General features: G+C 52.6%; 1 protein-coding gene across 1 annotated transcript in view; it reads left to right on the forward strand.

Moving 5' to 3' along the window:
- Nucleotides 1–15,442, forward strand: part of TNRC18 (trinucleotide repeat containing 18) — a 59,694-nt gene continuing 44,252 nt past the window's right edge. Inside the window, 1 exon segment of the mRNA XM_049788568.1 lies at nt 1–329. Within this exon segment, the coding sequence (XP_049644525.1) occupies nt 140–329 (190 nt within the window). The 5' untranslated portion in view covers nt 1–139.

A 15,442-nucleotide genomic window follows, 5' to 3' on the forward strand; every position in this document is an offset into this window, starting at 1 on the left:
GGCTGTCGCCATGCTCACCGTGGAGCCGCCGCCGCCGCCGCCCGAGGACCCCGGGACTCCGCCGAGGCCCGGCTTTTAGGTCGCCCTGAGCGAGGCCGTTGGGCCGGGTGCGGGGCTGGCCGCGGCGCTCGGGCGGAGGATGGATGGCCGAGACTTCGGGCCCCCGCGGTCCGTGCACGGCCCCCCGCCGCCGCTGCTGTCCGGCCTGGCTATGGACAGTCACCGCGTGGGCGCGGCAGCCGCGGCCGGTCGCCTGCCCGCCTCGGGCTTGCCGGGCCCGCTGCAGCCCGGGAAGTACCTGCCCGGCCTCAACCTTCACCCGCACCCTGGTAAGTTCTAGGGGCGCGATTCCCCTTGTACCCTCCGGGAGCCTCTGGGGAGGGACGCCCGGGGTGGGACCTCGCGGGGGACCATGGGCGCAGGGCCTCTGCCTCTGTCTCCCCCTCGGCCGCCTCGCTCCAGGGTGCGGGTCGCGGTGCGGGACTCCGCGCCCCACCGTGCACTCACGGCTCGCCTACATTTGCCAAAAACCCAAGCCGCCCGGGTGCGTGCGCCCAGATCACGGCTGTTTCCCCTGCTTTCCAGGGTGCTTAACAAGGGCGATTAAAAAATGGGCGAGTTCTCCCTTTTTGCCTCCCCACTTCGCAGCTGAAATATTAGGGAGCTGACTACCCCAGCCTCCTGCCCAGCGTGGGGTCTCGGGCTAGTCCCCAGTTTTCCACCTCCAAGCACACAATCTGCACCCTAGGGAAAGTCCATTCCATGGGAGTCCTGGTGCTCCTAAACCCCAACCCGACTCCAGGCCAGCGACCTGGGCCCCGGAGTCCCTAGTTTGGGCAGGAAGACCGGTGCAGACCTGGGCTGAAGAGGGGTGGGGGTGTGTGCAAACTGGGGCTGCATACCCCCACCCCCCCGGAAACTTGACACTTGGAGAGGGACGATGAGCCCAAGTGCTAGGCTGGCACCCGCCCTGCTGGGAAAACCCCCGGATCCTCTTTCCCCATTCGCTCCCCAACCCAGGGGGAGAACAGCCAGGCGCCAGGACCCCTGGGCTGGCCACTCCGCTGACGGATGCAATAGCAACCAGCAGTGGGCTTGAATCTCTCTGGGTTCTGGTCGTGCTCGTCTGGGCGCTTCGGACAGGGAGACTCAGGACGGGAAGCTCCTGACCGGCAGGGTGAGCCGGTTCCTTCCCTCTTCGGGCTGCTCTCTCTGCCTGGCGCACCTCAGACTTCTGAAAAGGCCACTTGGGGAGGGGGGTGTTATAGGACATTTGTGATTCGTGGCAGCCGCTGGGGTCTCAGGTCCCTGGGGTCTTAGTGAGGACAAGGCCCCTGACTCCCTTTGCAAATTGGCTGCCTGTGGTCTGCCCTCTCACCCTCTATGTCCTTGCTTTCCCGCTTTAAATTTTCTCCAGGAACTTTTCAGGAACCAGAATTCCTTACTCTAGGGACAAAAGGGCCTTTGTGGAGGGCCAGGGCAGGTGGGGTGTGGCTCCCCAGTACGGAGAACCCCTCCAGCCCCAGGCTTCCCACACTGGGGTGGGCTACTTGAGTCTTTAGGATGCAGGCGAGGAGGGAGGTTGCTCTTTTTTGCTGTTCGAGGCCTGGCGGGAAGCAGGGAGAGTTGGGGCACCCCTTTTTGTATGTGTGCTCAAGAAGCACTGGATGTTTGTCTTTTGAGCTTATCAGAGCACTTGTTCGGGTCCAGACGAGGTGGCCGGCCGAGGGTCACTGGCCCTGAGAACCGTGTCTAGGAGTCCAGAGAAGGTGTGGCCAGCTGGGGCCTCCTTTCTCCAGTTTGCCCAGGCCCGGAACACAAACAGCCTTGGTGTGGTCGCGATGCCCGCCCTGTGTCCAGTGTGACCGCCCGCCTGCCCTCCCAGTGCTTTCAGGAGGGGGAGTGTGGCCATAAGGCCAGGCCAGGGAACCTGATGGGGTTGGGCAGGAGGCTGGCAGGACGAGGAAGTGCTATGGAAGGCGGCTGGGAGGCCTGTCTGGGCGCCTCCCGCGAGCAAGTGGCTGGACTTGTGCGTGCTCAGCGGCTGAGGTCATGGAGGAAACGGGCCGGGCTGGCGGCCAGCCTGGAGGAGGAAGGCCACCCGCCTGCCTGCCTGCCCGCCCAGCTTGGGGCACAGAAATGGGTGGCGCTGACCATGCCCGCCCCAGGCCTGGCCTGGCTGTGCTAATCTCTGCTCCCTGGGAGAAGGGATGGGGTGCAACCCTCATCTCCTCTCCCCCTTTGCTCTCTATTTGGGGCGGTTGGATTACAAATTCCTCAACTCTGGGCCCCGCCCTATTTTCCATGTGGGGGTGCAGGTGCTAAATTTTCTTTCATGGCCCCTCCCCTTCCTGGCTGTCGGCTCCTGAGGTCAGGCCAGCGATCCCAGCCCCCCTCTTTATTTGTTTATTTTTGTTCTGGAAAGGACCCCGAGGTTGAACTATGGGCCTGAGGTCACACAGTAGGGGAGAGACTTCCCCACCCTGTGGGGGAGGGGAGTCCCTATGGATCCCGAGAGAAGCCTGAGCCTTATCTTAGGCAGAGGGTCTCCTGGACGGGAGGGAAACTCAAGTAGAGAGGAAGCCCCCCCACCCCCGTTTCCTTTCCCAAATCCTCTTGGGTGTCTTGGTGTCCCAAATGGGGTGTCAGAAAGGCCTTGCAGATGAGGGACAAACCAGCTCCCAGAGGCTTGCCTCTACTTCTGGGGCGATCAGCATGCACTGTTCTCAGAGCCATTAATGGTGGTTGTGCTCGTCTGTTCCCTGGGCCCCTCGTTTCAGGGGCACCCTATTCCTGAGAAGTAGGGCTCACGTATAACCGGATGGGGTGGCCCCATCCCCAGACAAATCCAGGGGCCCTCCCCGGCTGAGCTGCTCATCAGTGCTTTCTCTGGAATCCAGCCTGTTTGGCTTGCCGGATTGATTTAAAAAGATTCACCAGGGGGACGGGCTGAGCTGGTAGAGTGACGAGGGGCCCCTAGATAAAGGGGGATTTCAGAGCCGCCTTCTCTGTTCTCTGCTCACCTCAGATCCGTTCCCCTTGGAATCCGGCTAATGGGGTCTCCTGATTCTTAGGCGCTCAGAAGGCCCTGGTGTCATGCCAGGGTCTTTTGCTTCCCCAGCAAACGATTTCCAAGTGGTTTTTGCAGTCCAGGTGCCCCTATAGCCTTGGGGGTCCAGTGGTGCAGACATGAACACACACCCACACCCACACTCCAAGTCCGAGGCATGCAAACACACACCACAGGCAGGAGGAGCGGTATACAAAAATACACACACACACACACAAATCCGAGGCATGCAAACACACACCACAGGCAGAAGGAGAATTGCAGGCCACGCTGGACTGTGAGGGCTGAGGGGCTCTGTGGGGCTGTTGTGTGACCAGCACTGGAGAGAGAGGCTCAGGGAGGGTGTTGGTGTCCCCCAAGGCCGGTAATGAGGTCTTGGAATTTCCAACCTTGAGTGATGAGGACACAGCAGGGGTTCAGGTGGAGGGGGTGGGGGGGGTGGGGGGATGGGGTGGGGAAACTCAGCTGAAGGACATTGATTGTGCAGAACAAGCCTGGATGCTTGAAGGGAAGGAAAAAAAAATGTTCCTGGCCTGCAAAGGAAGCCGAGCACTGTTCCTGATTTAAAAAGCACAGAGGAATGGGGCTGTGGCAGGCCATGTGTGGCCCTGGAGTGATTGTGGGCTCAGGAGAAACGGTTCTGAAGGGTTGTGGATGGGGTTCAGGACACCCCCAGATATAGGACCTTGCTGAGCCAAAGATGTGTGGGATAGTCGGTTGACACTAGATACCGGCATTGTGCTCAGAAGGGCAGGCTCTGGGGTGGCCCAATCTGGCTGTGGCCACTATGGGCCACCCCCCAGTGAGTGATCCCTGGATCTTTTGAGCATTAGGCAGTAGCCACGATTCCCAGATACACCGGAGGTGGAAGATGAAAGGTTGTCTGGTATCCAGGGAGTGGAGAAGCGGTTTGCTCTGGTCGGAACTGGAAGAAGGTTGGAAGGCAGCTTAGAGGAAGGCAGACTTGGAGACGATTTGGAAATTATTTCAAAACCAGAATGATAGTACAATGGGGAAGGCTTTTGCCTGAGTGCCCCTGGAGTGGTCCAAAAAACAAAAAAACGGGCCCGGAGAGATAGCACAGCGGTGTTTGCCTTGCAAGCAGCCGATCCAGGACCAAAGGTGGTTGGCTCGAATCCCGGTGTCCCATATGGTCCCCCGTGCCTGCCAGGAGCTATTTCTGAGCAGACAGCCAGGAGTAACCCCTGAGCACCGCCGGGTGTGACCCAAAAACCAAAACAAACAAACAAACAAACAAAAAACAAAAAAACACAAAAATAAAAATGTCTGGGTGGGCTGAAAACACCTCGATTGACAAGAGGGCTGGGTCAGGGAAGAAGCAGTGAGATAAGGTGGAGACCGAGGTGCCCTGAGAGCAAATTGGAGGGGTGGTGAGAGGAGATGGAGTTATAGCACGGAAGGAAGGGCGTTTGCCTTGCATGTGGGCGACCTGTCCTCAGCATCCCATATGGTTTTTTGAGCTTGCCAGGAGTAACCCCTGAGCACTACCAGGTGTGGCCCCAAACCTCTCCCCCCACCAATGAAAGATGCCCTTGAGCATACTTTAAAAAAATAAAAATGGAAAACTATTAAGTTGGAGCTGGAGTGATAGCAAGGTAGATAGGTCTTTTGACTTGCATGCAGCCCACTTGGGTTTGATCCCTGGCTTCCCATAAGGTTCCCTGAGCCAGCCAGGAGTGATTTCTGAGTGCAGAGCCAGGAGTAACCTCTGAGCATTGCCAGGTGGGGCACCCTCAAAAAAAAAAAAAAAAAGAGAGAGAGAGAAAGAAAAAAGAAAAACAGCAAAATAAAAACTAGGACTCGTGTTACTATACAATGAGTTGGGAGGGCATTTATTTGCCTTGCACACAGTCCTGATATCCCATATGGTCTCCCTATTCTGCCATTTGTTTATGGGCCACACCCGGCAGTGCTGGGGGTTACTCCTTGCTCTGTGCTCAGCTCAGGGGTTAATCCTGGCAATGCTTGGGGGAACCATATGGGATCCTGGGGTCTGAACCCGGGTCAGCTGTGTGCAAGGCAAACACCCTACCGCTGTGCTATTGCTCCAGGCCTCCAGGTGTGATACTTGAGCGCAGAACCTGAGTGTCCCGGATATGGGCCCCCCCCCCAAGAGAAAGTAGAAGCCTGAATTGGCTGTGAATCTAAATCTGTGGCGGAACAGAGAGGGGCAGGGAGGCCCTGAGCATTCTTGATTTGAGGCGTCCCCTACGTGCCCTGGGCTTCTCGGCCCTTGTCTGTGGTATCTCCAGGACACCCTGTCCCCTTTGTCCAGCCCAGCTGTGGTGGGGGACTAGGTTTTGGGCCACCTCCCCCCAACAGCTAGGGTTGGCACTGGTGATGGTCAGTGTTCTTGTGTGCACGCTGGCTTCGGAGCCTGGCATCTGACTTGGGGAGCCTCTGGGACATAGCCATGGAACCCTCCAGGTCTTTACTGGATGTGACCCACCACTCTGTGCTTTCGGGGAGGTCTGCCAAAGTGCCCCCTGATAAGGCCCCACAGGCCCCTTCACACCTACTGTCTCAGCTCATTGGGTTTGGGTCCTCTGAGCCCTCATTGTTTCTATCTGTAAAATGGATCCATCTGGTTCTGTCTCAGTGGGTGGGGAAAGTTGGGGGACTGGGATACCATGGTCCTGAGAGTGAGCTCTGTCATCATTGAGTAAGTTCCTTGCTCTAGTCTACCACTTCCAGGCTCTGGGGAAGGGTCTAAAGAAAGGGCAGCTTTGGTGGCCTGACACCAGGGAGCCCTGGACCCCACTTTCAGTACTCCATGGTCCCCTGAGCACCATGGTAAGGAACTCCAGAGCCAGGAACAACTTTCAGCAGCCTTGATATAGCCCCAAACTAAACCACACAGAGCTCACTCAGCTTGGCCAGTGAGTGAGCTCATTCATCTATAGAACTCTGGCAGAAATTCCTCTATTTGGTTTGTGTGCGCCTGTTTTATGTGTAGCAGATGAACCGTAAAAGAATTTTCCTCTTGTGTTAATAGTTCTTAAAAAAAAATCATATTTATTTATTTTTGGGGACCACACCTGGCATGTTTGGGACGTTATTCCTGGCTCTGCACTCGGGAATTCCTTCTGGCTGTGCTGAGGGGATTGAATTTGTGTGTAAGGCAAGTGTTTTCCTGGCTGTGCTATCACTCAGGTTCTGCGTTAATTGATTTTTTTTTAGAGAAACTTGCCCCCTTACAGTCTTATAATACGAACCCCTTACCCTCCAGTGCCTCCCCCCATTTTTTTCTTCTAGTGCCTTTGATGCATTTTGCCTGTTTTCAAATCTATGAGCAGAAGCTCACTTGTGGCCTGCTTGCCTTGCCTCATTCCCTTCCTGCTGGCTTCAAACACTGATTTCTGATTTCTGGTTGTTGTAGAATATTTCGTGCTACACTAGGGAAGCATGGAGTGTTCTCTGAGTGGTAGGTGTTTGGGAGTGTGTTTCATCAGTGAGCAGGAAGGTTCTAGTGTCTTAAAGAGGTGATTCTGTAGTGCCAGCAGGGTCTCTGTCATGGGACAAACGGGTAAAGGGTTGGGGTGTGCATGTTAAGCGCCCTCAGCAGAAGGAACTTGTCTCCTCTTTTGTCATAGCATTCTAGGTGTTCTGCATCTTTGTTAACACTTGATAGTGTCCATTTCTTTGTGTTTCTTTGTTGTTGTTGTTGTTGTTTGGATTTTAAGCAATATATAACTGCAGTGCTCAGGGATTACTCCTGGCTCTATGCTCAAAAATTACTCCAGGCAAGCTGGGGGGGGGCATATGGGATGCGGGGGATGGAACCTGGGTTGGCTGCGTGCAAGGCAAATGTCCTCCCCGCTGTGCTGTCACTTTAACCCACTCTGTTTATCTTCATTTTAATGCATACACAGGGATATTTTGTGTATTATTGTGTACCTTTAGAAAGTGTGTGTGTGTGTGTGTGTGTGTTTGTTTGTTTTTCAGCCCACACCAGGCTTACGGACCTGGGTACTATTCTGGTGATCAAACCATTTCCAACTGCTGGTTCGCAAACCCTTGCTCACTGAAAACTCCCTGGCTCCTGGAATGTTTCTGCAGCTCCATGCCCTTTTCTCGTTCTCTCCTTCATTTTTTTTTTTTGAGCCACACCCAGTGGTGCTTAAGACTTATTCCTGTTTCGATGGGATCACGCCTGATCGGGCTCAGGCCATTTATGGTGCTGAGGATTGAACTGGAGTCAGCTGTATGCAAGGCAAGCATCCTTGCAATTGAAATTGTGTGCAAGGCAAGCGGCCTCCCTTTGGTCCTTACAATTGCTCCAACCCTTTAAAGCTGGTCTTTGGCAAAGGTGTGGGGCCACACTAGGTAGTGCTGAAGGGTGACTTCCGGTGATTCAGGAACTGGCCACAGGCAAGGCCAGTGTCTTCCATGTATTGGCCTAGTCTCCTATCTCTTGGGCCCTGCAGTCTGCCTGTGCATATGTGTGTTTTGTCACACAGCAATGCTCAGAAATTACTCCTAACAGTGCTTGTGGGACCATAGAGATTTGAGGGATCTAATCCACCCCCTTCAGTCTTTCTATTTTTACGTCCCACTTTTAACTTTGGCTATTTCTTTGGGTCTTTTCTTCCCATTTTTGTTTTTGAGATTGGCCTCTATGGAAGTCAAAATTTTGTATAGAGAGGCCAGATATTTCAGCGCCTTGCACATGGCCCTTTTGGGTTTGAGCCCCAGCATTCCCTATAGTCCCTAGTACCTTCAGAAGTGATTCCTGAGTGCAGAGCCAGAAGTAATCCCGAGCACTGCCTGGTGGGGCCCAAAAAAACAACAAAAATGTGTTTGTGTCTGTGTGTGTGTTTTGAGTGAATGGAACTGTTAGTGTGAGATTGGGTGAGGCATTTACCTCTGGGTTTTTGCCTGTAGGAGCTGGCTATGGAATAATCTTGACTTCCTGAGATAGGGCGTGGATTAACTGAGCTGGTTGGTCCCTGCTCTTTCACTGCTCTGGAAACCTTCGGTACAGAACCCAGTTCTGAGTCACTGTTTGCTGCCGTTGTTCCCTCCCTCACTCCGGCTGCTAATCGCTGTGCACCACAGCTTTGTTTAAACCGGTTTATTATTATGGCTTTGCAAGTATTGTTTACATCTGATCCACGAGGCATAATAAAAATTCATTTCTCTTATTTCCTGGAGTTTCTGATTGCTTTTTCCTCCTCCCTGTTTGCTGGGCTTCCTTCATTTCTGACTTTCTAATGTTTCTTTCTTTCTTTCTTTCTTTCTTTCTTTCTTTCTTTCTTTCTTCTTTCTTTCTTTCTTTCTTTCTTTCTCTCTCCCTCTCTCTCCCTCTCTCTCTCCCTCTCTCCCTCCCTCCCTCTCTCTCTCTCTCATCTCTCTCTCTCTCTCTCTCTCTCACTCTCTCTCTCACTCTCTCTCTCCTCTCTCCTCCCTCCTCTCCCTCCCTCCTTTCCTCCCTCCGTCTGTCTGGCAGTGCTCAGGGGTTACTTCTGGCTCTACACTCAGAAATCGCTCCTGGCAGGCTCAGGGGACCACATGGGATGCCAGGATTCGAACCACCGTCCTTCTAAAAGCAAGGCAAACACCTTACCTCCATGCTATCTCTCTGGCCCTGCATTTTTCTTTCTTTTCTTTTCCTTTTTTTTTTTTTTGTGGGGGTGGCATCACACCTGGCAATGCTCAGAGCTTATTCATGACTGCACTCAGGAATCATTCCCAGGTGCTCAGGGGGGACCCTATGGGATGATGGGGTTGGAGCCTGGATAGGCTGATGCAAGGCAAACACCCTCCCTGCTGTGCTATCTAGTTGTGTAATTTGACTCTTTTTTTCTTCGAACTTTCCTTCCTGGATTTTGTTTTGTTTTTGGGTCACGGTAACAAGTGGGGGTGGGGCATCTCTGGAATCTTTGGATTTAGATTGGAAGTTTGGCTGCCCTTTGACCCACCTCACAGGCCGCCTCTGCGAACTCTTTTGGTGCTAAGGGCTAATTCTTAGCTCTTTGCTCAGGGAGCACTCTTGCTGGGCTCTGGGGGACCCAATGGGGAGCCCATGTTGGCACCTGAGTTGGGCACAGGGAAAGTAGGTTAGCTGCTGTCCTTTATTATTTCCTTTCCCTCAAACATTTTTTTAAATCTTTGGACTCCAGGCTAATTGACTCCTGAAGCCTCATCCTGGGTTTCTGTATTTTTTTTTTTCCCTTGTTGTTTTTCTTGTTTCACTGAAGCATATCCTGAGGTAGCATTCCATGAAGAATACATAGAAGGCAGATTCCTCTCAGGCCCGGGATGCCTAAAATGCCTTTTACCCCACCCTTACACACACGAAGGACATTTAGGAAATAAATTCCCCTGCTGTGTGGCAGGAATTGCAGCATCAGCAGTGACTTTGCGGACACCACACACTATTTTAATTCTGACTTGTTTGCTCACTATCCTCCATCCACCCAAAAAGTATATAAATATTTTTATTATTATTTTGGTTTTTGACCCACACCGGGCAGCACTCTTTCAGAAAGAAGGCAGAACTTCTTTCTGGCTCTGTGCTCAGAAATGACTCCTGGCAGAATCAGGGGATCATATGGGATGCCGGGGATTCAACCCCAGTCAGCCATGTGCTCTACTGTGCTATATTCTGGGCCCAGCCTTAGAGTCACATTCTTTAGAGTCACTGACTAATGAGGAACTTGGATTCTGGGATTCTATTTTTATGTTTTTTTTTGTTTGTTTGTTTGGATTTTGGTTCACACCCAGCAGCGCTCAAGGGTTCCTCCTGGCTCTATGCTCAGAAATGGCCCCTGGCAGGCACAGGAGACCATATGGGATACCGGGATTTGAACTGCTGTCCTTCTGCATGAAAGACAAACGCCTTTACACCTCCATGCTATCTCTCTGGCCCCTATATGTTTTGTTTTTGAGCCACTTGCCTCAGTGCTCAGAGCTTACTCCTGGCTGGTCACTCCTGTTTGTCCTCGGAGATTAACTGGGTTTGGCTTCTTGTAAGGCTCATGATCTCTCTCTCTCTCTCTCTCTCTCTCTCTCTCTCTCTCTCTCTCTCTCTCTCTCTCTCTCTCTCTCATACGTGTTCTCTCTTTCACTCGATCCTTCACTCGCTCTTTCACTTTCGCATGCTCTCTTGCTCACTCACGCTTCCAAGTTTGGAATTCTTGCTTCTACATGCCTGAGTGGCCTCCTATTTGTTACCTAAGGCTTTTTGCTTTAATTTTTTCTGTAACACGAATATTCATACCCCCTCTTGTTTGAGGAGAACACAATGAATTCACGTACGTAAATGGGTAGAATTTGTTTGATGGGGTCGCCTCACAGTTGTTGTTTGTTTTGGGTTTGGTTTGGTTTTTGGGCCACCCACTCAGGGATGACTCCTGGCTCTGTGCTCAGTGATCCAGGGATCATATGGGATGCCCGGATCAGTCCAGGGTTGACTATAAACCCTGCCCATTGGATTATCTCCTGGACCCCCCCCCCCATTTAACATTTTATTTCATTTATTTATTTTTTTCTTTTTGGGTCACACCGGCTGTGCTCATGGGCTCCTGGCTCTGTGTTCAGAAATTGCCCCTGACAGCCTCGGGAGACCATATGGGATGCAGGGATTCGAACTGCGGTTTGTCCTGTGTTGCTTGCATACAAGGCAAACGCTTACCACTGTTCCCCCATTTAACATTGTAATCATTATTCCAATTTCTTTTCTTTGGTTTTTGGGCCACACCCGTCTCTGCTTAAGAGTCACTCCTGGCAGGCTTGGGGGGGCTATATGAGGTGTTAGGGATCGAACTTGGGTGAGCTGTGTGCAAGCCTCTCCCAGCTGTGCTATCACTCTGGTCCACAGATAGCCCCACTCTTTTTTTTTGTTTGTTTGTTTTTAAATAGGGAATTCTTTTCTTTTCTTTTTGGTTTTTGGGTCACACCTGGCAGCGCTCAGGAGTCCCTCCTGACTCTACACTCAGAAATCGCTCCTGGCAGGCTCAGGGACCATAATTCAAGCACCTTCTTTCTGCATGCAAGGCAAATGCCCTATCTCCATGGTTATCTTTCTGGCCCCAAGCCTCACTCTTTAATGAGAAGAGGATCCCCTTTCTCTCCTGCAACCCTGCTTGTCTTAAGGACAGCCTTCTTGGGGAGGTGCTGGGGATATAGCTTCCCACCCCTATACCCTTTTGTCATCTCCCTCTTGGATCCTAGCTTCCCAAGGCCAGCACAGTCACTTTCTTTACCCCTTTGTGCTATCTCTGACCCAGGATCCAGGAAGGCCCCCACCCCTCCCTTCCTTCCTGGGGCTGTCCTGGGTCACTGGACTCCCTAGACTGGGGAAATCCTGCTTGATTGCTCCAGGGCCTGGCTGGGTAGGGGGATTCCCTCTAGGGGCTGGACTGAGATAGGGAGGGGCCACCTAGTTCCGGCTCTGCCTGGTATGGGGACAGCCCAGATTCCAGAATCTCAGTGGGATGGGAGAGATTATGCCTGGGACCCTTCCTGGCAGAGCCTTGATGGGGGGGGGGGAGTGTGGAGGATAGGAGCACTGTAGTAGGAGTAACCCCCCCAAGGTATGTAGGTGGGCCCACAGCCCATCTTGAACCTTGAACCCTGTGGCTCAGTTCCCTGTCCTTGGGCAGAAATTAAGGGAGGTCACACAACTCCAGAACCATGTATGGTGAGGCCCCCAGAACCATGTTCTGTTCCTTTCCTCCCTGTCTGCCCCAGCCTCCTGGCTTCATTGCCTTTTTGGCTCTGGAGAGGAAGTTCAGAGAGGTCCAGTGCCTCTACCAAGGCTGTACAGAGAGACCAACTCTTGGAGCCTGAGGGTCACAGACAAGGATACCAGGAATCAGGCCTGGGGGTCAGGGGTTAGGAGACCAGGGATCAGGGGCTTGAGGGGTCAGGGGCCAGGGCCTGGGGAGGCCAGAGGTTGGGTTAGAGGCCAGGAGCTTAGGGGTCAGGGTTCAGGGCCAGGGAGATCAGGGGCCAGTGCCTGGAGAAGGAAGGAGCATGGCGGGGGAGATTTTCTTTCTTTCCTTGGCTTTCTGATCTTGACATGCTTTGTCACTGGTGTTCACCGAGTGATTTGATGCTGCCTGGAGGATTTTATCGGCCACTCTGACCTGCCAGGATGATCAACAATCTTTGCTCTGAAGGTCTGCATTCAATTCCTGGTGTCACATGAACCCCAGTATCATCTGGACTTGGAGGAACCACCTCTGAGCACTTAGCTGGGAGTATCCCAAAGTACTGCCAGGAGTGGCTCCAAATCAGAGCAATACCTGCTCCCCTAACAAGGAACCTTTGTGATTAGGGTGGGCCTGTGGTGCCACCCACCAGGTAGAACCCAGGTTTTCTTTTTGTATAGCAGTCCCCCAAAACCATGCAGGGTGAGAGGTCCCCAGAACCAAAGAGCTTTGTGATTGGACCACACGCGGGATGCTTGGGGCATCTCCTGGCACCAGTGATGGGTCCATGCAGGGCCTCCTGAGCCTTGTTCAAAACCTACAAAGCTGAGCTACTTTGCTCCCTTCCTCCCCTACACTGGGGCTGGTTGGGATTAATGACCTGCAGTTACAAGCTTGGGGTAGTTTCTGAGCACTGTGGTGTGTGTCTCGGAGTAGCTCCTTAGCAGTGTTTTGTGAGTGGCCACGAGGAAAAAGAACAGAAATAGACGCTCCTGTCATTTGCAAAGCCCCCCCCCCCCCATCCGTCTGAAGTTTTAGTTTAGTGCAAACTAACTGCCCACGAGAGGTCCTGACTGAACCCCAGAACTCTGAGCTTTTGTAGAACAGAAGTGGGTTCTTGAGACCGGAGAGAGTAGAGCGGTAGGGCCTTTGCCTTGCACGAGGCCAACCCAGAATGGATCTGGGTTCGATTCCTGGCATCCCATATGGGTCCCCTGAGTCTGCCAGGGGCCACTTCTTAGTGCAGAGCCAGGAGTGACTCCTGGGCGCCACCAGATATGGCCCAAAAACCAAAAAAAAAAAAAAAAAAGAGGGATTTAGACTTGCTGACCTGGGTCCCATCTACAGCATTCCTGAGGGTCCCTGAGCACCACTAGAAGTGATTCCTGAGAGCAGAGACAGGAGTAAGCCCTGAGCACCTTTGTATGTGGTCCAAACACAAAACCAACCAACCCCCAAAAACCCAACTCTCTAGAGTGCTGCTGGGGTGCAGTCCTTCCCTGTGTGATTGATTCCCCCTGGCCTCGAGTTTAGTGGCTTCACAGTTTGGGCTGTGCAAGTTCTGGCTTTTGGGGCTACCTGTGTCCTTCAGAGGCGTGGGATATGGGGACCCCAAGGGTCCCCATGTGAGCCAGGCTTGTTGCACCAGAACTGTCTTCCCAATCTTTGTTTTAGTCTCTTATTTTATTTTATTTAATTTATTTATTTATTTATTTTTGGTTTTTGGGCCACACCCGTTGACGCTCAGGGGTTACTCCTGGCTTTGCGCTCAGAAGTTGCTCCTGGCTTGGGGGACCATATGGGACGCCGGGGGATCGAACCGAGGTCCGTCCAAGGCTAGCGCAGGCAAGGCAGGCATCTTACCTCTTGCGCCACCGCCCGGCCCCCTCTTATTTTATTTTATTTTTTGTTTTATTTTGTTCTCTTACAGGACCATATTTAGCAGTGTTCGGGGCCTCCTCTGATCTGTGGGATCCCCTAGTGCAGGTCCTTGGTTGGATCCTCTGAGCTGTTTCTGATTTCCATTTGTTGTTACTATTTTTATTTTTGTTTATGTATTTGTTTATTTGCAGTTTTTGGGCCACACCTGGTGATGCTCAGGGATTACTCCTGGCTATGCCTCAGAAAATGCTCCTGGCTTGTGGCACCATATGTAACACCGGGGGATCGAACTGTGGTTCGTCTAGGCTAGCGGGCGGCAAGGCAGACACCTTATTGTTCCACGCCACCATTCAGGATTGAACCGAAGTCCTTCCTAGGTCACTGTGTGCAAGGCAAACGCCCTACGGCTGTGCCACTGCTCCTGCCCATCCTCTGGCTTTTTGTTTGTTTTGTTTTGTTTTTGTTTTTGTTTTTTTGGGTCAAACCTGGCAGTGCTCCAGTTACTCCTGGCTCTACCCTCAGAAATCACTCCTGGCAGGCTCGGGGGACCCTATAGGACGCCAGATTTGAACCACTGTCCTTCTGCATGCAAGGCAAACACCCTACCTCCATGCTATCTCTCTGGCCCCATTTTCTTTTAAGACATTAAGTTTCTGCCTCAATGTGTGAAGCTGAGGGCCTGGCCTGCGCAACCCCCACCACCATCAGTCTCCTTGGGGGCTTCCTCTCTCCTTGGAACCCACCCTCGCCTGTTCTGCCTCTTCGTCCCTCTCTCCTCCTATCCCTCTGTCCCTCTATCAGTGTGATCTGCCTGTTTGCAGCTCTGTCTTTTGTCCCTGATGATTCTATGTTGTCCCTTTCAAGGTCTCTGGTCTACTTTGACCCTCTGTAGCCGAGGTGCAGTGTCCTGTCTTAGATGTCCGTTGTCCCTCCCCCCCCCAACCCTCATTTAGATTAGCTCTGCAGGGCCAGATTCCGCTCAGTCCCTGTCCCTTAGGTCGCTGGCTCCTTTGTGGAGCCCAGAGCCTGTCTCTAGAGCTGGGCGACCCTGGGGACTATTGGAGGGCATGTAGTTCTGGTCATTGCTGCTGATAGTGGTGCCTGCATATACAGGGCCCAGCTCTGCACCCCAACAGTGCCTTTTAGCTTTCTGTGAACAGACATATGCACATATACAAACTTATGTGCAAACAAGACATGTTTACGTGTGTCTGCCAAGTGTTCATGCATGTATGCACACACATGTTTATAAACATGTATGTAGAACACACATGTGCATGCTATGGGGCGATGCTGACCAGCTCACGTTTGTTGTCATATCTGGGTGTTCCCTTTTCTAACCTATGTGCTGGGGACATCCCCCTCTGTGCTTGTCCACCTTCCACTCCCCTGTGTCCAAATGGTGCTGTTCGGAAGGAGTGGGCAGTTTCTATCAGGCCAGCTGCCCAGTGGTGGTTGAGACTAACTCCTGACTCTGCTCAGGGGTTACTTCTTGTGGGATTCTGGGGGCCTTATGAGTGCCAGGATTGAATTTGGGTCTGTTATGTGCAGCCCAGGATTAGATGGAAAATGATGGGGCCAGGGCCAGAGAGATAGCATGAAGGCAAGGCATTTGCTTTGCATGCAGAAGGATGGTGGTTCGAATCCCGGAATCCCATATGGTCCTCTGAGCCTGCCAGGAGTGATTTCTGAGCATAGAGCCAGGAAGGAACCCCTGAGCGCTGCCAGGTGTGACCCAAAAACCAAAAAAAAAGAAGAAGAAAAAGAAAAAGAAAATGATGGGGCTGGAAAGATAGCACAGTGGTAGGGAGTT

The sequence above is a fragment of the Suncus etruscus genome, chromosome 15 (genome assembly GCF_024139225.1).
Source record: "Suncus etruscus isolate mSunEtr1 chromosome 15, mSunEtr1.pri.cur, whole genome shotgun sequence".
Lineage (NCBI taxonomy): Eukaryota > Metazoa > Chordata > Mammalia > Eulipotyphla > Soricidae > Suncus > Suncus etruscus.